The sequence below is a fragment of the Dipodomys ordii genome, unplaced genomic scaffold (genome assembly GCF_000151885.1).
Source record: "Dipodomys ordii isolate 6190 unplaced genomic scaffold, Dord_2.0 Scaffold3, whole genome shotgun sequence".
NCBI lineage: Eukaryota > Metazoa > Chordata > Mammalia > Rodentia > Heteromyidae > Dipodomys > Dipodomys ordii.
Window position 1 is genome coordinate 11,054,562 of NW_012267219.1, and position 24,433 is coordinate 11,078,994.

A 24,433-nucleotide genomic window follows, 5' to 3' on the forward strand; every position below is an offset into this window, starting at 1 on the left:
GTGCAATCATTTTTCTATCTTCTGGAAAGACTTACAAAGATCTAAATTGTCAAGATAGAGAGATGCTACTCACCAGTAAGGGCAAACTCATTTTTATTACATTAGGCCATCTGACTTCTTTTTGTTGTTGTTGCTGGTACTAGGGTTTGAACTCAGGGTCTGAGTGCTGTCCCTGAACTTTTTTGCTCAAGGCTGACAATCTACCACTTGAGCCACAGCCCCATTTCTGGCTTTTTAGTAGATAATTGGAAAGAGTCTCAAGGACCTTCTTGCCAGGGCTGGCTACAAACCAACATCCTCAGATCTCAGCTTCTTGAGTAGCTTGGATTACAGTTGTGAACCACCAGAGGTGACCCTATGTTTGACTATCTCTTAAAGGGTTGTTTTCTCATATTTACCTTTAAAAGTTTTTTTTGGGGGGGGTCCGGTCGTGGGCCTAAACTCTGGGCCTGGGCGCTATCCCTCAACTCTTCAGCTCAAGGCTAGCACTCTACCACTTGAGCCACAGCGCCACTTCTGGCTTTTTTCTTTTTGCTTATATGGTGCTGAGGAATCGAACCCAGGGCCTCAGGCATGCAAGGCAAGCGCTCTACCACTGAGCCACCTTCCTAGCCTCCTTTAAAAGTATTTTATACAGAGAAAGATTGTTAGTAGTTTTAGAAAATATATCAAACTAGTAGCACCAGTGGCTCACACCTGTAATCCTAACTACTCAGGAAGCTGAGATCTGAGGATCGTGATTCAAAGCCAACCTGGGAAAGAAAATCCAAGAATCCTCTCCAATAAACTACTCAGAAAAAGCTGGAAATGGTGTTGTGGCTCAAGTGGTAGAGTGCTGGCTTTGAGCAAAAGAAGTTCAGAGACAGTACCCAGGCCTTGAGTTCAACCCCAGGACTAGCAAAAGAAAAGAAAAAAGAAAAGAAGGAAAGAAAGAAAAAAAAGAAAGGAAGGAAGAAAGGAAGAAAGGAAGGAAGGGAGGAAGGTAGGAAGGAAGGAAAAGAAAAGAAAGAAAATACATTAGAAGAAAAGAACCGCTAACATCTCTACATTACAATCAAGCACCTTACATAGACACAAAGCAAAGAACAAAAAGCTCAGCACATCTCAAAGGAAAAGACAGGGAGAAAAAGGACCAGAATGATAATAAACATTTGGGTCAGTTGTGGTGATTTTGTGTTTATAAAGCTAAACCTACTTTTTCTTCTAAAGGGAAGTGAGAGCCATTAATTTCTCCTGCTCTCTTTCTCCTAAGTGGGTGAAAATAATAAAGACTCACTGTCATCTGGTTAAAAATGTTTTTGCCATTTAAAGGACATTTCATTTGTCTTTTGAGCATAAGTTGAAATACCAACACACTTATTTTTCTTGGTGTAGATTCAAACCAATAAAGAAAAGGCTTTTGTCGGGGAAATTTGCTCCAACCCCAAGTCCTGACTGCATATGGCGCTGGTGAGGCCGATCACTAGAAAATTCTTTGTTTGTTATTCTGAAACTGTCCTTGGATTTTAGTTAGCTTAACACAGATATTATTTTCTATTTCTCTTTGAATCGCATACTTCCCTTTTGGAATGTTATAAAAGTGATGGAAATGTCAGGTTCTGCTATTACATACACATACACATACACATACACATATACATATACATATACATCTGGAGAGGCTGGGAGGAGGGAGGAGGTGGTGTGGGTGTTGCTAGGGAACCAATACAGCTCTATACTGAATATTGGACAAGCTATTCTTGCTGCTCAGACCTTTTTGAACTCCTGGAAAACCAAATGTCATCATTAATCCTCATATTTCCTGATTTTGATTCTTATAAGTTCTGATTTTGAAAATAGGATGTATTTAGTGTTGTGAGACAGCTAGTAAGATTTCTAGGAATTGCCAATAACAGTTTATAGAGGATACTATGACAATGTTAACGTTGAAGTCTGATACCCAAGCCTTTTTCTTATTCTTACCCTGCCTGGTTACTCTTTGTGGTCTAAAATATCAATACAGGCACAGTTATTACTTTAATTACAGTATTGTGATCCTAATGGGAGCACTTGGAGACAGAAAAAAATCAATGTAAGAGTGTTCTTCTAATCTGTGTGTAATGAACTACTTCAGACTGCTCCAATATAGTCTGACAGCAGCCCTGTCACTATAATCCTTGATGGAAAAGTAAGCACATCTCTGAGCTATGGCATGATAAATCTACCTTTGACACACTCGGGGAAGATTTGCTAAAAACCTGAGTAGAAGATCAGCATAGAGAGTTTGGAATATGACAGGTTACAGAGTGAGTCTCAGGCATTGAGACTATTGGCTACCTTGAGCCATCCTGCGTAGAAGAAGAATTGTAGGAGAGTAAAGATTGGAATGTAAAGATCTAAATCATGCCCCGCATAGCCTTTGGTAGGATCCAAAAACTGTCGTCCAATCAGGCATGCAAAGAAGAAGGTGTAGACAGCAAGAGTGACAACCTAGAATAGAGAAAAACCAAAGTAAGAAGACAGTGGTGGCTGCCCCCCAGGGAGCTAAGGTGCCATGGCAGGCCAGGAGAAATGCAAAATAGTTGATACCTGAGTATAAACCAGTGGAATCCCGACCCAGTCGTAGCCAAATAAGAGACTGCACCAGGAGCGATAGCGATTCATTTCCTAGGACAGAAGCACAGGAAATATGGTTGACAGTAATGATGAGTGTGGTGAGAAATATTGACTAGCACTCAGAACATGACCATGCTTTTCTGAATATGTCTGAAAAAAATGATGGGAACAACTTTGTAAAATGAATGAATTAGCTCCCAAGGTGACTACCCAAGGAAAATACTGAAAAAAAAACCCCAACACAATGAATATCAGTGAGCAGCATGCACAAGGACTTATTGTAGACTACCAAAAATATTAAGACAGAACTTTATAAAAATACCCCTTGTTGGAAGGAGGAGGCTGCAATGCTTGGTAAGAAATGTACGCATTATCCTGCCCATGTAATTGTAACCCCTCTGTACAGTATGTTCACAAATAAAATAAAATTAAATAAAAAAAATACCCTTTGTTGGAAGGTAGGGAGGGAAGGGATGGTAGGGGGAAAACAATGGAGGGGGTAACAATGCTCAATAGGAAATGTACTCATGTAATTGTACTCATGTACCTTACTCATGTAACTGTAACCCTCTGTATAGTATCTTTACAATAAAAAATACCCTTTGTTCTATTGACTTCACAAATGCATACTATATATGTCTAAATAAATGCCCCCAGTATATGTATACACACACACACACACACACACACACACACACACACACCTATACATAGGTATATATGTGTGTATTCATGTAAATATACATAATAAATAGAGTAGTGACAGGAAGGCAATGGTAAATAATTTAAGTATTTTTTAGTTTTTGGGTTTTCTTTGCCGGTCTTGGGGTTGAACTATAGGCCTAGTGTTGTCCTTGAGCTTTTGTATCTAAGACTTGTATTCTAATACTTGAGCCACAGTTATACTTCTGGCTTTTTGTGGTTAATTGGAGATAAGAGATACATGAACTTTTCTGCCTGGCTGGCTTTGAACCACGATCCTCAGATCTCAGACTCCTGAGTAGCTAGGATTACAGATGTCAGTCACCTGTGCATGGCAATTTTTAGTAATTGGAAGAGCTTTTTTGTTCTTCTCTGTTTGAAAAACACAATTACACTAGATCTCAGGAGAAAAAAAGATATCAGTATATTCCTCCACAAATAGGGACTTTCGAGTGCTCCTATTTGTTAGAAAATATATCTCTTTGGAGTAGGGAGGACTGAAAGTCATTGATTCTCTTCTGCCCCACATAATATTATCTAATACAGAGAAGAAGAGCAAATCTTTATTTGGGAGCAATTTTAAAACCATTTACTCTTTTTAGTCTCCAAGCAGGAGACAGTCATGGCATACCTATCCGGTCTTAGATTTGTTTCTTTGAACAATTCGGGTTCTTTTGTTTAGTGAGACACTGCTTTATTCAATGGAGCATGCTACTTTGTTAAATTGGGCTCAGTTACCATATTCCAATTTGGAGGAAATGGCTGAGGAGGTTTATTTTTTCAGATTTTATTCTAGAATCCTGAAGCCACGGAGGGCAAACATGAACCTTCCAAACCCTTGTCAGCCTGTGTTTAACACATGTTTACAGCATCTCTTACATACCAGGCTGTGCGAGACACAACCACCACCATGAGGCAATCTGAGTTTAATCCATGCCCTGTCTCTTTCTTGCACATTGTGGATTTTGATACTAACTCAAGTTTTTCCAGTTTCTTGGAACCGGAATTGAACAAAGCAGATTCTTCCTAATCCAGCCTGTTATATCTAAATGCCTATTGGCTTCTAATAACTGGCATCTGCTACTAATGCTTTGTGATGTACTCACAGTCATCAGTGATTGTAGATCGACGCTGTCTCTAATTCTACCTTCATCCCGGGCTTTAGTTGCAAGATTTCCAAACCAGATAAATGGAACCCAGTATTTCAGATGAGGTGATTTGAGGTGGTCGAATAATTTCCTTTCATCTGCTGTCATAAAACCTTTACAAAGATAAAAATAGCTAGGTTATAAAAGTTAGTTTAACATTAATAGGTTAACAGATCTTCAGTCTATTACAGAAGCGTATCTTGAGAATATAAAGAAAAGCATAGAAGTTCTTGTCTCTATTAGTTTGTGCTTTTATTAGTGTAGTAATATGGAATGTGTGTATGTACTTATTCATATGCACACATCTATCTATGGTGCAATGCAGGGACCATTCTATGCCAAAATACATATTGGCAGTCTCTGATAGAGAAGGTAACTGATCAGATAGTAAATGTGGCTAGAATATTTAGGGGAATGTATTCTTTAGGTTTTGGTGTATTCACCTAAAATGTGCACCAATGATGCTTAAAATTGTTAAGATTGAAAGACTAAATATGGGGGCTGAGAATGTGGCTTAGTGGTAGAGTGTTTGCCTAGCATGCATGAAGCCCGGGGTTTGATTCCTCAGTACCACATAAACAGGAAAAGCCGAAAGTAGTGCTGTTGCTCAAGTAGAGTACTAGCCTTGAGCAAAAAAAGAAACTCAGGGACAGTGACTGGAACTGGCAAAAAAAAAAAAAAAGGAAAAAAAAAGACTAAATATGGTCAGGTATACAGAACACTTAGTATGGTGCTAAGTAAGGATTCACAGGTCTGTTTCTTCTGCTCTTTGCTTGACTTTCTCTTTACCCTGGGACTTTTTCCCTTTATAGCTCCCACATAGTACTTACATTATAGTATATTTTAATTTACTTATAGTATTAGATTATATTATAGTATTATTAAATGGCAATGTTTCTCCTGCTAAGACATTTTTGAAGACATTAGTCTTCATAGTCCCCAAAGCACTTGGAACATGTTTTAGAAGTGTTTGTATAATTTTATATGTGTATATATATAATTTTTGTATATAAACATACACACATATACATATATACACACAAAGAAAATTTATATTGCTGTTTAGTTAGGTTTTCAATAACCTCTCTGAGACTCAGTTTCCTTATCTATACAAGAGAGATTATGCTATCTATATCACAAGAATGCAGTAGAACTACCTGAAATGATGAATTTTTGTCAAGATGTTAGCATAACACATAGCTCCTACTTCGTTAAGTGCTAAGATTCATATTATGTGGAGCTCCTCCTCCTCTCTCCTCACATAAGAGAAGAAGAGCTTTGAATATTAGAAGAGGAATCAGGGGAGAGGATTCGGTGGGGGGAGGTGGGGGGAGATGGGAAGGGATGGGAAGGGGAAACAAAGAGGAGGCTACAATGCTTGATAAGAAATGTACTCGTTATCTTGCCCTTGTAATTGTAACTCCTCTGTACGGTATTCTCACAATAAAAAAAATAAAAGACGAGGAATCAAGTAGCAGGTTTATTTAATAGACATCTACTCAATGTCTACTATACTTCAGGGTTCATTCACATAGAAATGTAAGAAGTTACAATGTACATTTATTCTTTTACTTTAAAAAAATTTGAGCCAGGAGCCGGTGGCTCAGGCCTATAATTCTAGCTACTCAGGAGGCTGAGATCTGAGGATCATGGTTCAAAGTCAGCCTGGGAAAGAAAGCCTGTGAGACTTTTATCTCCAACAAACCACTAAAAAACTGAAAGTGTCACTGTGGCTCAAGTGGTAGAGTGCTAGCCTTGAGCTGAAGAGCTGAGGCACAGCGCCCAGGCCCAGAGTTCAAATCCCATGACTGACACAAAAATTTTGATCAAGTAGTGGTATGTCTCATTTTTCCCAGCTACATCATTAATTTCCCTGGAGGAAATCACCATGATCAGTATTAAGTATTCTTGCAGGGATATCTTACAGATTTTTAATGCATTCCTATTTTCTAAAATGGAAATGGTTTTTTTTACATACATATTTGCCATTTACTTCTATTTTTAAGTTACCCCTTAGAGATTTTTAAAAATTAGCTGAGGACAGCAGCATTCCTCCTCCTCCTCCTCCTCCTCCTCCTCCTTCTTTTTGTCTTCTTCTTCTTCCACTTAAGCCACAGCACCACTTCCAGTTTTTGAGGTTAATGGGACATAAGACTCTTTTCTGCCCAGGCTGGCTTTGAACCATGATCCTCAGATCTCAGTCTCCTGAGTAGCTAGGATCACAGGTGTAGGCCACCAGTGCCTGGCAACAACATTCTTTTTTTAATGACTATTCTCTACTAACCTTAATTGTTAATTATATTCCATAATTTACTTAATTCTCTTTTGAATATTTAAGATATTTTTGCTAGTGAAACAAAAGCTAAACAAATACAGGCATTTCTCCCTATTTAATGAATGGAGCCAATGTCTGAACCCTTGAAGATGCACGCACTGAAGTCCTGTTTTCCCATGGGTGCTGTGTAATAAATCTTTCTCTGCCCTATACTATGACTCTTTGTTTGGCATGTGGGGACAAGTGGCTGAACCTAACTTGGGACTCCTGAACTTTTGTTTTGGGGCCTAACAACTCTGTTTCATGACTACAGGAAGTTAATAGGTAAACTTGACCTGTCTCAACTGTCAGCTTACAGACTTGCTACAGCTCTTCTTCCTTTAGCTGGAAGCCAATTCTCAGATATTCCATATCAAGTGGCTAGCAGTTATATTCTTGGGATTTGGAATACAATTTAAAAAAATGATCCCACTTACTCACTGATGCAATCTCTGTAATTTGACCAAATAATAACTGTCTCTGGTTATTTTTTTATTCACCAGTATGTATCAAATTGTGCTAGTGAGTCAGTTCTCGCTTTCCAAGAGGAAAGCAAATATGCTGAGTGAAGGCTGCAGTACTGTAGACACTACAGTAAGAGTTAGAACCTTTAATCCATGCAGGATCTCTCTTGATCAGAAGGGAATATGTGATTCGTAAGTTTTTAGAACCAACTAGATTGGGTACTCTTCTAGGATCTGGGAAAGATGACTGGTAGATCAGATATTGATGCTTCAAGAGTACCACCTTCTCCCTCCTTACAAGGTCATGACCCTCATCGCTAAGATTGTTAATTACACTTATTAATCAGAAGCACTACCAGTTGTCTGATCTTCTACCACCCAGTCTCTTTCATATGTTTTTTCTTGTTTTTGTTTCTAAACCTTTTTCCCTAAGGCTCTATCCATTCTACTAGCTGTCATGGCTATTTTGTTCTGCTGCTGTTACACACTTCTAGGATTTCTCCTGATATCTCTTTTTCTTTTGGCTTGTTCTGGTCTGTGTAGTGATTTTCATATTATTTGTCCACTCCCCCCAAAAAACCCCACCTTAGTTAGTATTACTAATCAGAGTAAAATATCTCTATCTCAGACCAACTAGACATTTGTTTGTATTGATTAGCAAATCAAGTGATAGTTTAATGGATCTGCTAGTTTTAGACAAAATTTTATTGCCTTCAAGCTAAAGGACTAATTAAATCCATTGATAAACAAGATTCTAGTCATCATGGATTTTGTCTGCTGTACAATTGGCCTATTTTTCCTGGTTGAAGCTGCCTTTCAAACAGAGGATCAAGTGAGGTTCTGTTAGAAGAAGGACCAAAGCATCTAAAAACATCACAAAAATTGAAGGCCAGGTTTGATGCCAATTCTTTCTGCAAGAGAAAGTTGTGCATTCAGTGTCTGAGCCTTTCTCAGAGGGTTGACTTTTATAGGAAGATTGTAATGCCTTGGGCTCATTTTCAGCTCTGTTCTCCAAATGCATGCAAAAGAGGCACCACTTTCACTGGAGTGGTCCTTTATATATAATGGGAAAAGTTTAGAAATTCCTGTCAACTAGGAAAGTTAAAGAGAGAAGGATGGAATCAGAATATGACAACACTGTGCAGTGTAGTATCTCAAACCTCTTCTACCATGAACCACAGGGAGACATAGGTGGTTCAAGAAACAATTATTGGTAGTTATGAATGTGGCTTAGTGGCATAGTGCTTGCCTAGCATGCATGAAGCCCTGGGTTCGATTCTCTAGTACCACATAAATAGAAAAAGCTGGAAGTGGTGCTGTGGCTCAAGTGCCTTGAGCAAAAGAAGCTCAGGGACAGTGCCCAGGCCCTGAGTTGAAGCCTCAGGACTACAAAGAATAAAGAAAAGAAAAGAAAGAAAGAAACCATTATTTGCCCTTCTACATAATGTTTTATCTGAATATTCATTATTCTGTTCCTCTATTCTATGTTCCTCATTTTATCCTATTAAAATGGTGGTGGTTCTATGCCATTAAAATCATAATTTCATAATGAGTTATAGCCCATAGACTAGAAAACCTATAAGATATGGTGAAGTAAAATCAGTTTCTGGAACAGCAACACTGGATGGAGACAGAGACACTGCTTTATTTTACTGAAAAGACCAAAACATCTCTAGTCAGACAATATCCCTGTCTTTAAGTTAGTATCCCATCAGATTGTTTACTGCTTCATATGTAATGAGGCACAAAAAATATCATACACCAAGTTATGTCTCTTAACTCCTCACTTGACTTTCATTTGTCCTGAATGAATAGATCTGAGGCAAATTGCATATAAAACAGATGTGCCCTAGTGCAGTGGCTCCTAAACGTCATGGTATTGAATCCTAATGCCAGGGTGGGAGCCAGCTCTCAGGATTCATTTTTTAAAAAGATCCTCAATAATTCCTGCATGCTGCACAGTTAGGGAATCTACTGCCCCGATGCTGCATTTCAACATTCCTATTTGGAGCCAAACATCCTGCACTGCCTCTGCGAAACTCACTTAAATGTGGATTCCTGGGTTTCTAACTCCCAATGATTCAGATTCCCGAGGCTGCCTGGAAGTCTGCAGTCTAAAGAAGCTCCCTGGATAATTCAGTGATTGTAGTCTAGGACTGCACTTTCAGAAACAATGGGTGGATAGACTTTAATTCCTAAAGCAGAACTAGGGGGAAACTTCAAGACGCGGACCGTGCAATGCTGCCCATCTGAGGAGTGAATTCCAGGCGGGTTGGTTCTGCCTTGTCCCTTGCCCCCTGTGAGGAGTAAGTGCACAAAGGTAAGTCAGGTTTCATTGGCAGGAAGAAGCTCTGTCTGTTCCAGGCTCATCATGTGAGACTATAGGGATAACTGACTCAGCCTCTGAAAGTTCAGCCAACAAGAAAACTTGGCACAGCCGCAGATACCACTGTTTCCTTAGCTCATCTCTCCTATAACCCAGGGCAGTTGGAGATTTCAGAGACCAAGCAGCCCCAGAGCCGTGAAATGCAAACAGCAGAAAAACAACAGGGAAAACAGCAGCAGATCTCCCTGAGTGGAAATGTCTTACAAAATTGAGTTTATTTGGGTAGAGAGACAATCGCAAATGAAATGATCTATGCCAGAAACCATATCTAAACTCAGAACTTGTAATTTAGCAGCCTCTTGACAACTGGGAAGGAAATGCCCTGCGTGAATGTCTGTGAACCATCAGACTCACTGGAAATTCCATCAATTTCATTATGCTTCCTAGAGTCACAGTCGAAGCTCTGGGAGCAACACAGTAAGGTTCAAGGACTTTGAGAAAAGCAAAATGTGTCTTTCCCTCAAAAAGATCAGTCCAGGGACGTTTGAGGTAACAGACATTATTTTTTAGTTTAATTGTGATGTTTCTATTTTTAATGGAAGCCAAAATGAAAAGCTTTTTATATTAATTTAAGAACATTTTCCTGTAGCATCCAATTATGCATATTTTCCCAACAGCAGGCATGTGTAGTTGGTTTTAGTTCTTATTATTATGCATCTTGACTGTCCCAGTTAAAAGCAAGGGGATCAGCGACCAGCAGGTTAAGGGATCTGACTTGTCCAGCTCTTCCTGTATCAGCATTGCCTTGCCAGGTGCTGAAAGGAGGTGCTGGTCTTTGTTCTCCTCTCTCTCCTTCTCCCTTCTTCCTCTTGGTCAGCAGGGAATCTAGATGCAAGAGCCTGCCCTCCAGCAAGAGCAAGAAGACCTGGCACAGACACTCCATTGCTTGAAAGCCCCTCTTTCTCAGTTCATGACCCAGGACAACCTGTCTTTTCTCCAGGTGCTTGTTAAACATACTGACCCCACTCCAGAGCTACAGCATCAAAATCTCTAGCAGCTGCATCTTGGGATCCATGTTATTAGCAATTTTGATTTTACAATATCGAATGTGCACTGAAGCTTCAAAACACTTGCTTTTCCTTATAAGTGAGTTTATGTAAGAGAGTCAGCTAACAAGGTAATTATATATAATATGGTGTGATATATTGTAGAATTATATGTAATTATAATATTCATTATATTATTATATTATAATAAATATTATAATAGATATAACATAATTATATGTCATATGTATTGTGATATATCACCACATATGATATATATATATATATATAATATTTATCATATATTGGTACATGGTCAGCATCTGAAGTTTCTCCATAGTTCTGCTTTAGGAATTAAAAGTCTATCTGCCCATTGTTTCTGAAAGTGCAATCACAGACTATTTTATATATACATATATAATATATAGACTTATATAATATATAAAATAAATATATAATAAAGATTTTATATATGTCTCTATATATAGTGCCATTAGCATTGCCCCTCCTGGGGCTCCCAGTGGTATATTTACCAGTCCTCCCTGCCCTCAGGCATGGGTAATTGCCCTGGTTCTGGACGCAGGATATCTGCCAAACATTTTCCACCATCCCTGAACTTCCTATTCTTCCCAGAAACCTTGGCACAGGCCAAGGGCAGCCAGGGAGTGGCAGAGGCATGTGTCCAGTTGGGAGAACTTGGAAACAGCCCCAGCGTGCAGTGTCTGAGTCAGAGCTCTCCATAGGGAAGGAGCAGGACGTTCGGTGAGTCAGCTCTGTAGTGGACAGAGGGTGCTGTGCTGGCCCTGGGGGCCTCTGCAGCAGCTCTCCTGGCTCAGAGGTCAGTGGCTTGGAACCTTTGCCCTGCTGCCTAACACACTGACCTTCTATTCTTGTGAGTACAAGCTGGGTCCAGCACATTCTCTGCCTTAAAAGAGCACTTAGAAAGATGTTCCCTTTCCTTCAAAAGAGAAAAGCCTGGATGTAAGAGCCCAGCAGAGATTTGTACTGTGTTTTGTGAAACACACATCCAACAGCATGAAATCATACTATTCTGTTTCCTTCACTTTATCTGGTTGCCCCCCAACTGACATTCTGAGCTTACGTCTGACCAGAGGCTCCAAAGGCCTCTCCAAAATCAGCCATCCTGGCTTCCTCTTGAGGTGTGTACGTGTGTGTGTGTGTGTGTGTGTGTGTGTGTGTTTTCCCAGTAACTGGGGCTTGAACTCCAGGCCTCATACTCTCACTTTTCCTTTTCCTTCTAGTCTGCCAGGCTCTATGCTACTTGAACCACACCTCTACTTCCAGCTTTTTAAGCTGGTTCCTTGGAGAGCGTCCCATAGACTTTTCTGTTCTTGCTGGCTTCAAACCGTGATCCTCAGCTCTCAGCCTCCTGAATAGCTAGGATTGCATGCATGAGCCACCCATGCCCGGCAGTGATGTGCTTTTAATATGTGGGTGACACTAGGAGAATGCGAGGGGCTTTGAGAATTGGGGCTGGAATCTGAGTGCTGCCAGAACTCTCTTCATTCAAGGATGTGTCAGAGCTAAAGAGCTATCAGCTTGGTTCATCTAAGGGGCTTTTGCTCTCCTTGATCAATTTGGATGGGCCATTTGTTTTTGTATTTGGTTTGTATTTAGGTCTTTCTTCAGGATTTGCAATTCTTAATATTCTTTGATTCTTTAGAGATTAGGGTAAGAAAGTTAAGTGGAGCAGCCTTTACACTTTGGTCATACTGCAGTGGATCAGGAAGACTTGGAATGTCCAAACAATGAGTGTTTTAAGGTAACCACAGTCAATGTTCTGACATTGGTTGAAGCATTTTAACATAATATCAAGAAGTCACATGGCACTTACGAGGCTCCAGATACTGCTCTGAATATTTTGCGAATGCTAAGTTATTTTTTGTTCTCATAATAAGCCTACAAGGTGTACAAGGCAGGTGTCATTGTAACTTACTGGGAGCCCATTTTGTGGGTGTGAAAACGGAGGCACAGAAAGGGGAAAGCAATGGCTTGTCAGTGGTGGAGTACAGATGCAAACTCTTAACCTGCACGTAGCTACCATGCTGCCCATGTAAACAGAGAAAAGAGAAAACAACAACAAAAGGCCAATAACATACTCCAAACAAATATTCTTAGAAAAATTCTATTTTCAAAGAAAGTTCAGAGAAAGCAACCAAAGACTGCAATCTAATCTGAGAATCAGCTCCCATGGTTTTTTTTCAGTTTCCTTTTTTTTTTTTTTTGGAGATATTAGAGATTACACTTGCAAGACAAGCACTTTATCACTTGAGTCATGCCCCAGCCCATTTGGTTTTCTGATGGGGGTCTTCTGCTCTTGCCAGTGGCCAGCCTTGGACCTTGATTCTCCTGTGTATGCCTTTCATAGCTGAGGTTACTATGTGTTCCATCACACCTGATTTGTCTTTGAGATGGGTCTTGCTAACTTTTGCTCAGGCTAGCCTCAAACCTCCTGTCTCTGCCTCCTAACTATTGGGGATTACAGATATAAACAGCCATACATGGTTGTGCTAAGAAACTAAACATTTAGCTTCTTTAGTAAATATTTGCAAACTAAAGAGAATCCCATTCTTTATACATGATTTTTTTTTTCTTTTGGTCCGGTCTTGGGGCCTGAACTCTGGGCCTGGGCGCTGTTCCTCAGCTCTTCAGCTAAAGGCTAGCGCTCTACCACTTTGAGCCACAGTGCCACTTCTGGCTTTTTTCTTTTTGCTTATGTGGTGCTGAGGAATCAAACCCAGGGCTGCATGCATGCAAAGCAAGCGCTCTACCATTGAGCCACCTTCCCAGCCCCCCATACATGATTTTATTCTCAGCACACTGTACCTAGGAAGCCACCTGGAATAACTGAGTAGACTTTGAGGCATAGGAATTTAAAAACAGGTCCACACAGAAACAGCCTTTTACTGCCATTTCCTGGCATCTGCCTAAATGAAAATGGACATTTCTGACTTGACTCGACATGAGCTACCTCATCCCTGTAATCCTGGCTACTCAAGAAACAGACATTGGGAAGACGCAGTTTGGAGCCAGCTGGACAAACACTTCTTGAGACCCCATTTCCACCAATAAAAGCTGGGTGCCGTGGTGTGTGCTTGTCATCTGAGCTAGGACAGAAGCATTAATAGGAAGATCTTAGTTCAGGCCAGCCTGGACTACCTGAACTATAACTAAACAAATAGGGGGGGGCTGGGAAGGTGGCTCAGTGGTAGAGCGCTTGCCTTGCAAGCCTGAGGCACCCTGAATTCGATTCCTCAGCACCACATAAGCAAAAAGAAAAAAGCCGGAAGTGGTGCTGTGGCTCAAGTGGTAGAGCGCTAGGCTTGAGCTGAAGAGCTGAGGGACAGCGCCCAGGCCCAAAGTTCAGGCCCCATGACCGGACCAAAAACAAACAAAAACAAATAGGGATGGGGACATGCCTCAAGCAGTAGATAACTTACTTAGCAAGTACAAGGTCATGAATTCAAATCCCAGAACCACTACCACAAAACAAACAAACAATAAAAAAACCCAAGGGTGATAACTACGTAAAGGGATGGAAAATTATAAGGTAATATTACAGGTTGTTTTAGAAATAGGATCTTCACTACTCTATTGTCTGAAGTCAACTATAGTTCTCTTAAGCAGATTATTCACTACTTTCTTCCACTTCCCGAGTAAATTCTGCCAGGACAAGAGCCAGGTCTTGGATGTTTATCTTTGCCTCTCAAGGTTGTTTCTGGCATAGAGTATCAGTAAAGATTTCTTAGGTGCATTCATGGAGGGGGCTTTCAGAAGAATTTGGGAGCTCCTTCTCTGAGGTGAGAGGGGGTCATGGAAGGAAAAGACATTCACCATACCTGCTTCCACCACGTGGTCCATCGTTGGAAACCTTTTGTACACGGCTGTGCTCACGGAGCGGAAGATGAGAAGGGACGTGAGATTTACATAACGCATCAGAGTCCTTCTGAGCAGGCGCCCATGCTGGTCACTGCCGTGAACACTGCTGGAGATGAGGAACATCAGCCTGTCTGGCCAGGGCAGGTTCACAAACTGGTTCCACCATCGGTTCACTACCAGAGTCACATAAAACCCTGTAGAGTAAGAGGAAATTAGAAAGTTATTTCTTAGCTCAGACACCTTGGGGGAAAAAGATGCTTTTTTTTTTTTAGCATAATTTTAGCCTTTTTTTAAAGGGGTTTGGAATATTAACAAAAAATTGTACCTTAAGATTTTGCCTCTGGGAGGAAAAATGTCATTTGTGCCTAGCACTGCCAGGGCACCCAGTAAGTGGGTATTAGAATTTACATATTGATGGTAGAAATGGAGGATTAGTGAAGAGAAAGCTTAAGGGCCCAATAGCAGATGATTACCTCAAACTTACTTGGTGTTAATTTAGCGGCAGCAGCCCTCAAGGCAAACGTTAGGGTTGGTTCTGCCCTGGTGCAAGCAATGGATTTTCAGGCATGCCTCCCAGCCTGGGCACACTCTCATGCAGTCATCCTGTCATCCTGATGGAGACAGCTGTGTGGCTGCACTCTGCGTGTGACCTATACTTACCAAGCACAAAGGTTACTGGAATTTGTTCAGCATATCTGTCACAGTAAATTGATAATTTTTCAAAGTAACGTTTTTGGGCTCCTGTAAGTAACAATCTGGAGCAAAAATAAAATGCACAGCCCTTTATGATATTATACTTCTGCACCTGCTTTGCAAGTGACATTACGTGCACACAATTAAGCACAAGTAATCTCAGGGTTTTTCTTTTTCTTTTTTTTTTTTAAAGGAACTATAACTTTTTGTTTTGACTCAAACTGAGGTGTCTCAAAAACTTTTTAATTACTTAAGGTTTGAAGTGCTAGTTTTGTTTCGTTTTTGTCTGTTGGCTGGTTTTTATCCTTGGTACTGGGACTTGAATTGGCCTGGGTGCAGTTCCTTAGCTTTTTTGCTCAACCAGTTGAGCCACAGCTCCAGCTGGTTAATTGGAGATAAGAGCTTTACGGACTTTGTTACTGGGGCTGGCTTCAAATTGTGATCCTTAGATCTCAGCCTCCTGAGTAGCTAAGATTACAGGCAGTAGCTAAGATTACAGGCATAAGCTAAAGTACTAAAGTTTTAGTGTATAAATGTGTTTGGCCACTATATAGGGGGACTTGTTGACCATGTATTTTTGAAACTTTATATTTAAAGTTTTTGTAATTTCTTCAGTAGATTTGGATCCAAGCATGTTATAAAGTAGCCCATTTTTTCCCAATTATTCATCAGGAATGCTTAAAAGTAGATAATATTGATTAAGTGGACTAGAGTTATTATCATTATTAAATAATAACATTTGACATCTTGATCTTTCTCCTGAATGCAATCCGTGCATTCCAGATTACACATGTTGCACTTCAAAGGATATTGTAATGGTTTGTTTTAAAGGCTATAATTATTTTAAATATAAGCAAAATGGATTTAACAATGAGAAGCAAAAACTTGTTATATTATATTTAGTCACTGTCTCAACATATTTATTATAGATCTGTTCCAGCCTGCCCAAACTCATTTTCTGGTATTGTTAAACATAATTGCATTTAATGAAACCACTATTGCTATGTACATTATAGGGAAGGAATTCAGAGACTGACTTGTCGAAAGGCAGCATAATAATAATGATGGAAGTATGGAAAGAGAAGTCACACACATGAATTTGTGTCAATCAGTAAATGCAGCTGTTCCAAAGGACGAAGGAACCAAGGAAAGATCCATAGCAACCAAGGCCACTTTGGGTGAGTTGATCCAGGAAGCAGAGGGATAATGAGCTAACAGTACACAACCAATCAGACTGCAGGAGGCCGTTCTGACAAAGAAGTTGTTTAGGGTGTAGGTGGGTGAGGATTGACTGTCTCAGTTTCTGATTAAGTCTGACAAGACTTAATGGAAACAGTAAAAGCTAACAAGAGAGATGCTGACTGGCTGCATGGGCCATATCAGGGTCCTGCTGATGACATGTCACCATCAGAGTGGTTTGTTAATCCATAAATAGAAATGGTCAGGAGAATTTAATGTGGAAAGCACAGATCTTAGGGTCAGACCAAACCAGATTTTAGTCCAAATCTACTACCTACAGATTTAGATGTAGAGAATATCTTCTAATTTTTCCCCATCCTCAATTCTCTCATTTGTTAATGAGGATATTAACATGTACATATCAGGGTTGTTATGAAGAATATATATATATATGTAAAACACATGACCTCATACTTAATCATAAAATTGTATTATTACTAACTGGCTAAAGAAAAATATTTAAATGATAGGTAAGAAGAAATTTTAATAGTTAAAAAATTCTAGAGAGATTATTTTGTCAACTATCTCCAAAATAGAAGACATATAATCTAAATTAATGAACTCTGATTATGCTCTATGACTTTTATAAAGTATAAATATTTGCTTGCAACAAGATTAATAAAAACCTTAAGGTTATTATTAGATATGAGAATGAAACTATATTCATTTTTTTCAACAGGTAGGGTTTGACTTTTTTTTTGACAGATTTGATCTATAGGTCTTGATAAACCTTTGATGAAGATAAAAGGATCTACTTTAACAAGTACTTACAGTTAAACTTTAAAAAATGAAGGAAAATGTGAACTAATGTTTATTACTATAAATGTTACAGAAACAATCATTAAACTTTGGGAAAACATACACATGTATTTTTGGGAGAACATAAATTTGAGACTGGAGCAAAACTTCAGGTCCTAAGGAGCATTTCTGGCTACATCGTGACTGTTCTAAGGGCTATTCTATTCTAAGCAGCGGTAGCAGCAATACACTCACATTAGTAAAAATAAACTAATGAGATAATTATCCTGGAACATGGTTGTGTCTTCCACAGTTTCATATTATGAAGGTTTAGGTAGCATGTAAGGACATTGTCAAAATCATCTCATATCACCATATCATCGATAACTATAACATATATGAAAAAATATTGGAAGTTCTAAAGGTATTTTGCTGGAATGTATACCAATAAGTATACTTGTTTGGAATGGCAGTTTTAATGGGTAGTGAGATAGTTCTTTCATTTTGCTATTGATAACTATCAGCTAACTAGTTAATACCCCTCTTTTCCCATTGGATTCTTGTTGCTGCAAGGAAGAATGTAGGTATCAGAAATGACACACAAATCTCATCTGTAGATAGAAGGAAAATAAACCAATATACAAAGAATAAGTAGGAAATACAGCCTCAAAAACTTTTAGCTTTCCTATTTCAACTTCCAGCTTCCTCCAGAGAAGAAATGTATGCTTTCTATTTAAATAAGAGGACTCATAAAAGCTTCACTTTTATCATACTTCTAAAGTTTTATTAAGGCTATAATTTTCACTTATCAAAATATTTTTTGGGCATGATACTCCTCAAAGTTTCTATCAATCTGACAAGCATTGGTTGTGTTGTCATAAATCTCTCTCTCTTTTTTAACACAAAATGCCCTGAAATCAGAAGACATAAAGAAAATACATTCATCTTCAGGTCTTAATTCTTTGATAGAGGCACAGATAAGGTTGGAGGGCACCATCCTGCATAAGAGCTCATCATTCAAGGCAAGAAGAAAGAAATTGCTGGATAAACACTATTCATAGACATGTTAATTCTATATGTCAATACAGCCAGTGGTTAATTCACAAATTCAGACTTTATATGATATAGTTGAAAGAAGCATAAAAACTTCACCTGTGGGTTTCTAAAAAATCATTACATAGTAAGGATCTTTCAATTTATATCTAAAACAATAGGCTTAATACCTCACCGTGACCAGTTTATGTGGTGCTGGAATGAGAGACTTTTGAATCAGAGAGTTATAATCTATTTAACATTCTAACAAAATGGTTAGGTAAGGATTAACATACCCTGTCTTGTGGAGAAGACAACAGAGAGGTTCATGCAAAGGAAGAGGTTACGTAATGCAAAAGTCAGCAGCAACCAAAGGATTCAGATTTTTGAGACTGTATTCCTACATAACAGTTGATGGCCATTTAAGAACACATGCAAATCAAAGTACCTGTACACCAAACTTATGGCTGTGTAAAGGACAGCAAAAACAATAAATTCCCTGTACAGTAGTTTGTAGATGCTGCCTCTCCACTTGAGGAGTAACCTATGAAATCCAAAAAAAGTCGCATTTGCTACTTTACTGGAGTAAGTGACAGTCATCTTGGATAGTGTTTTTCTAGAAGAGCAAGAAGACAAAACACAAATAAAATGTCATATTCAATACAGGACATAAATCTGTATAGAAAACCAAACCACTAACCAATCAACAATATTTAAGTTTTTACAGTGTGGGACTTGGTGGGTGATCATTGTGTCACTAACCAGCATCTCAGTGCATCTCTGTTTAGCAGAGAAGGGAAGGAAAGGAGACATCGGGAAGAGTGGTTTTTAAAATCTTAAAATTGCTTTAAATTTTTTTTTTGGTCGGTCATGGAGCCTGAACTCTGGGCCTGGGTGCTGTCCCTCAGTTCTTCAGCTCAAGGCTAGTGTTCTACCACTTGAGCCACAGCGCCACTTCCAGCTTTTTCTGCTTATGTGGTGCTGAGGAATCGAATTCAGGGTCTCATGCTTGCAAGGCAAACGCTCTACCACTGAGCCACCTTCCCAGCCCTCTGCTTTAAATTCTTAAGTATCATTTTTAGACTGTATAGCCATTGCTCAATAAATATTTGAATAAAAAGGCATGCGATGTGTTGTAATGTGATCAATCACCTATTTTGTTAGTACATGGGAGGATTTAGAGAATTGAGATGCTAAATTAATTGATGCAAAATTATTTTTCTTTTTTCATTTCTTTTTTGGGGTGCTGGTTCTGGGGCTTGAACTCGGGGCCTGGGTGCTGTCCTGGAGCTTTTTGCTCAAGGCTAGCACTCTATAACTTGAGTTATACTTTATGCTGTATAGCTCTTGGTAAACCTTTGATTAAGACGAAAGGATCTACTTTAACAAATTTTGCTTCACTTGTAGCTTTTTGGTGGCTAATTGGAGAGGAAGACCTTCATGGAGTTTTCTGTCCAGGTTGGCTTCAAACTGTGATCCTCAGATCTCAGCCTCCTGAGTAGCTCGGATTATAGGCAAAGTCTCACAAAAATGCTTAAGGATGGTTGACTCTGTTTGGAGAGGAACAAATGAGGCCATTCTCTAGGACTCTTTCTATTGGATTCATTTTCTTTCTACTGGATTCATTTTCTGCATGTGGACAGAATAAGACTATGCCCCAAAACCTGGCTTTATTTGAAATTCCATCACTTGTCACTGATTTACTAAACTTTCATCTTTGAGATACATGGCCCAAAGCTAATCTTTGAAGAATCCTGCTCAGATACCAGCTAACATAGATTGTGTACAGGCAGCATGAGATCTCTCTGAAACCTTGAGTTTCTCAAAAGGTCATAGGAGCAACATAGACAACTTTCCAGTAGAATTACAATCCATACAGACAATAAATTCTATAATGCATTTTTCATAAAATGTAAACTAGCATTTAAAAAATAAAAAGTAACATCACATTTTATCGGAAAGAAGAAAACTTGGTCTTTTTTCAGACCTAAGAAAACAACCTATTTCTCATTTGCTGCTTTTTCTCTAAGGAAATGAAACTGTCCAGCTACATTTAGCACTTAAAGAAAACCACAAACTGAGCCTCTAATATTACTGATTTTAATAAAGAAATCAGGACATTTTTGGCATAGGGGCACAGCATTACAGAGGAATGGACATTATGCCACCAAAGTGGTTTCATTTGCCCAGATTTACCTTGTTCTATTTTTCCATTGTGAACCCAGCCAACACAGAGAGAAGAGCATAATAAATTAAACCCATTTCATAATTTGTTCTCATAGTCATGGTCGTTTTAAATATCAGGCCTCAAATAACTTTCCTGTCTTTCATTGAATAGTTCACACTTCTATTTTGGCTCTATCAGGAAAATGAAGCCCACATAGCTTAGAGGTCAGAGTAAAAATGCATAGATTGCATAAAATGTATACTGGGTGCACTAACCTCTTTATATGGAGTTTCTGACAGGGAAGAAAAATCTTCAAATGTCACGCTTCTCCTGAAGAAATGCCTTCAGGTCGGACTGGGGCTCCCCGGTTCACCCTTCACTCGTGAATAGTCAGATTTTCTTTCTGTTCTCTGGCGACTGTGAAGATCCGGCGTGTAACAAGCACATGGGTTAAATGTTTTTCCACTTGTGGAGGCCTGTTTATGCCAGTTTGCCCACTGATGACAGTTATAGCTGGGAACAAACAGAAGTGACAGCTGCTGATGTGGCTTTTTTCTCATCTATAATTATAACTCCACCTGCCGTCCAAAGTACCCCTTTGAATGAGAAGTCAGTGGTGACAGACAGGAAAAATGGTGGCTGTTTAAGTCCATTAGATTCAGTTCAACTCTACCTTGGGATGAAGGAAGAAAGGTCTATTTCTCCTTCGAGAATTATGAGACCCCTCTAGCTGAAATAAAACAAACCAAAACCACCACCACCACAACCACCACAACAAAAATACCTCCAATCTTCCCCCAATCCAAGAACTAAGAGAGTCTCTTTGTGCTTGAGATGAAGACCAAATCTTAGGAAGTCGTCAACTGGAGAAGACAAGAACATAATAGGATTTTTGCTCATATGAAAGGTATTGAGAATGTTTTTCCATTAAAAGAGAGAATCAGAAGAACATAGATAATTAGGACATGAGATGACTTGAAAAACTAACACACTGATTTATTAGTTTGTTATTTTTCCAAGGTTAGAAAAACTTAAGTCAAGTAATGAATGATTAATTTCAGGGCCAATACCTAGGGGCTTTCCAACTATCTAAAATAACATGCATATCAATCACTTAATGTTAAGATTAAGGAAAATGACTTTTAAAAAGAAGCATTTTTGTGCAAAAAGCTTTTATTCTAAAATCAAGAATACATACAATAATTAAGAATTTAAAGTCTCTCTGGAAAATGTATAAATTTTTTCTAAGTTTTCTTCTATTTTGTATGTATTTAACTGATTTCTTTGTCAAACTAAAAATATCTTCATGACAGAATTGTATTTTGTCTTTAATTTCTTGCTCTATTCCTGTTTACAGTTTCAATTTAGAGCCTTGAAAATAATGTATATTCACTATGTTCTTATTGTTTGATTATCACCTTACCTTCACAAGTACTGTTATACTATCTGGGGTGGAGTCGGGGGCGGGGGGAACTCTGTGAATGCATAAATAACACATACACAATATCAGATGCTTTACATCATGTCTTATATAGGGATTGCCATGGAAGTGTTTGGAGGGATCTGATGTTATATTGATAAAGGTTTTCAACTCTGATTCATGCTAAAGAATCTTAGAAAATCTGAACTTGGATGCTTATAAAATGGAAATTTGGAGGCATTTCCCGCTGGATATGTTGTGGCCCTGAAACTTGGCATCATTGCCAGCACTTTAAAACTAGATCTGTCTTCTCTGTGAGGCACAGTAAGACCTGTTGGTTGGTTTCATTTTCAAACAAGTGATTGTATCATTTTTTCCATTAGGGTTTTTATAGAAAACAATATAGAATAGTTTTAAAACTTTATGATAGAGAAGTCCTTATATAAACAAGTCACAACACTCAAGAAAATATAGTTGACTATAATTGAAACTTAAGTAAAACAAAATACCATAAGCAAGCTCAAAAGCTCAGATAGCCCAAAAGGGATTATTTCATATTTGTAAGTATATACATATAAATGTAATATGTATGACTATATTGCTTCTATATGTAGCTAACCCTCTATGTTCATGGGTTTTAAATTCATGAATGTAATCCACTGCAGATTAAACAATATTTAGAGAAAAAAATTGCATTCCATCAGGTTGTTTTGAGGAATGACTAGCTAATAGTTGTAGAGAGCATTCTAAATGCAACTTAGTAACATTTATATGGGAAGAACAAACTCCTAATGTTTCTTTTTAGCTTTTTTAAAGTTATTTTCAAATAGTTTTACCAGGGAGTTTGAGTTTAATCTCCATTTATGTACACAATGGATTTCGGTCACAATCACCCCTTCCATTATTCTTCCCCCAATACCTATTCCATCCCTAATCATCTTTTCAAGGTTCCCAGTTCCATTTTCTTTTCCAAAAGTATCTGTAAGTAGTTATACAATAGAGTTTCAATTCAACACATCCATTTGTTAGTAAAGTGCATCTTGATCATAGTTACTCCTTTCATCATTATCCCAACTCCATCCATCCCTTCAATTACCCGGTTCCATTTTCACACATGTACATTGAATATTATGACAGCACTCCCTCAGTCTTCCTTTCTCCGTTCTCTAGTTGCATTTTCATGTTTCCCAGTACTGTTGTCAACAAACTCCCGTTGTTGAGCTCTAACTCTGGTGACTATTTTTATAAGTACCAAAAGATGCCACTTAGAAATAAACTTCTTAGAGGAGACAAGGCATGACCACTTATTTGAAAGTATCTAACAAAACACCAAACTGCAATTTACTGTATAAGACTCTTTGCTTAAAAAATAACATTTTGTTTGTAAACAGAGATTCTAAAAATAACATATGATTATAAAAATAAAACAGCGTATAAAGAACAGAATGCTATTCTGTCATGCCACACTTAGTGGCATGGGTTAACATTTGGCATAAGGTTTATCTTTGTAGACTTTTGTGGGAACTATTTTAGCTTCTATAATTTTTTTGTTGTTGTTGGTCGTGGGGCTTGAACTCTGGGCTTGGGCGCTGTCCCTGCACTCTTCAGCTCAAGGCGAGTACTCTACCACTTGAGCCACAGCGCCACTTCCAGTTTTCTGGTGGTTTATTGGAGATAAGAGTCTCACAGACTTTCCTGCCCATGCTGGCTTTGAACTGAGATCCTCAGATCTCAGCCTCCTGAGTAGCTAGGATTACAGGTGTGAGCCACCGACACCTGGCTAGCTTCTATAATTAATAACAAAAAGTAAAATAGACCCTTAAGGCAATTTTAGGGTTCTATGAATAATAATTGTACCATTTTTCTCTTAAAAAGACTGAATTATGTTGTTCTGACTACCCTAATTTTCACCAGATTAGCACCTTTGTATTTGATTGCAGTAAACCTTCAGCGAAAGGATGATTCATTAAAAAAGAAGTGAAGAATGAACTGTTAGTTCATTCATAGCTATCGGGATAAATGACCCTTTGTTCCTTAAGGAAACAGAAAATAGCAATAGCAAGTTTAGGTAGTCATTAGAGCCTCCTAAGGAAGGCCTAGCTATTTATCAAGCTTCAAAGTAGTATTACACTGGTTTACTTACTCCACTGATAGGAAAGACTCCTTGCCATATTTCTTTTGAGTACATGGTTAACCAAAGACCAGGAATTGCAGTATTTTGGAGTTGATTTTGAACTTAAGAGTTTTAGACATTATTAAATGAGAGATAAGAAATGAGTGGACATTTTCAATAGAAAAAATGGCTTGAAAAGAATCTGCAATGCAGAATGGTGAATCTATGTGATGATATTGCTGGATGGAAGTGTCAGGGCCTACAAGAAGGGTGTCCTAATGAAGGCTTGTATAGTTGTTCTGGCATGAATTGAGGTAGAGGTGAGAGGAAAGTAGTGGAAGAGCAGTGTGAGGGAAACTTCCACTGCAGGGAGAAGGAGCAGAATGAGAGGGAAGATGAAGTCTGACTAGACTTCGTTCTTAGAGTCTATTTGCTTATGAAGAAGTACTACAGAATGTGATTCTCAGATTTGTTTAGGTGACAAAGTTCTTGGTAGGAGCACCGTGAAATCTTGATCTATTTTATTTGATCCTGAG

At 38.6% G+C, this 24,433-nt stretch overlaps 1 protein-coding gene across 1 annotated transcript in view; it reads right to left on the minus strand.

Annotated features, from left to right (window-relative positions):
* Best3 (bestrophin 3) overlaps positions 1 to 20,848 on the minus strand; it is a 40,708-nt gene extending 19,860 nt beyond the window's left edge. The window contains exons 1-7 of the mRNA XM_013022385.1: positions 20,640 to 20,848; positions 18,646 to 18,813; positions 15,156 to 15,250; positions 14,456 to 14,689; positions 4,404 to 4,558; positions 2,569 to 2,646; positions 2,317 to 2,469 (exon numbers count right to left, since the gene is read on the minus strand). Coding sequence (XP_012877839.1) covers positions 2,317 to 2,469; positions 2,569 to 2,646; positions 4,404 to 4,558; positions 14,456 to 14,689; positions 15,156 to 15,250; positions 18,646 to 18,797 — 867 coding nt within the window. The 5' untranslated portion in view covers positions 18,798 to 18,813; positions 20,640 to 20,848. The remainder of the gene's footprint in view (positions 1 to 2,316; positions 2,470 to 2,568; positions 2,647 to 4,403; positions 4,559 to 14,455; positions 14,690 to 15,155; positions 15,251 to 18,645; positions 18,814 to 20,639) is intronic.
* Positions 20,849 to 24,433: the final 3,585 nt, after the last annotated feature.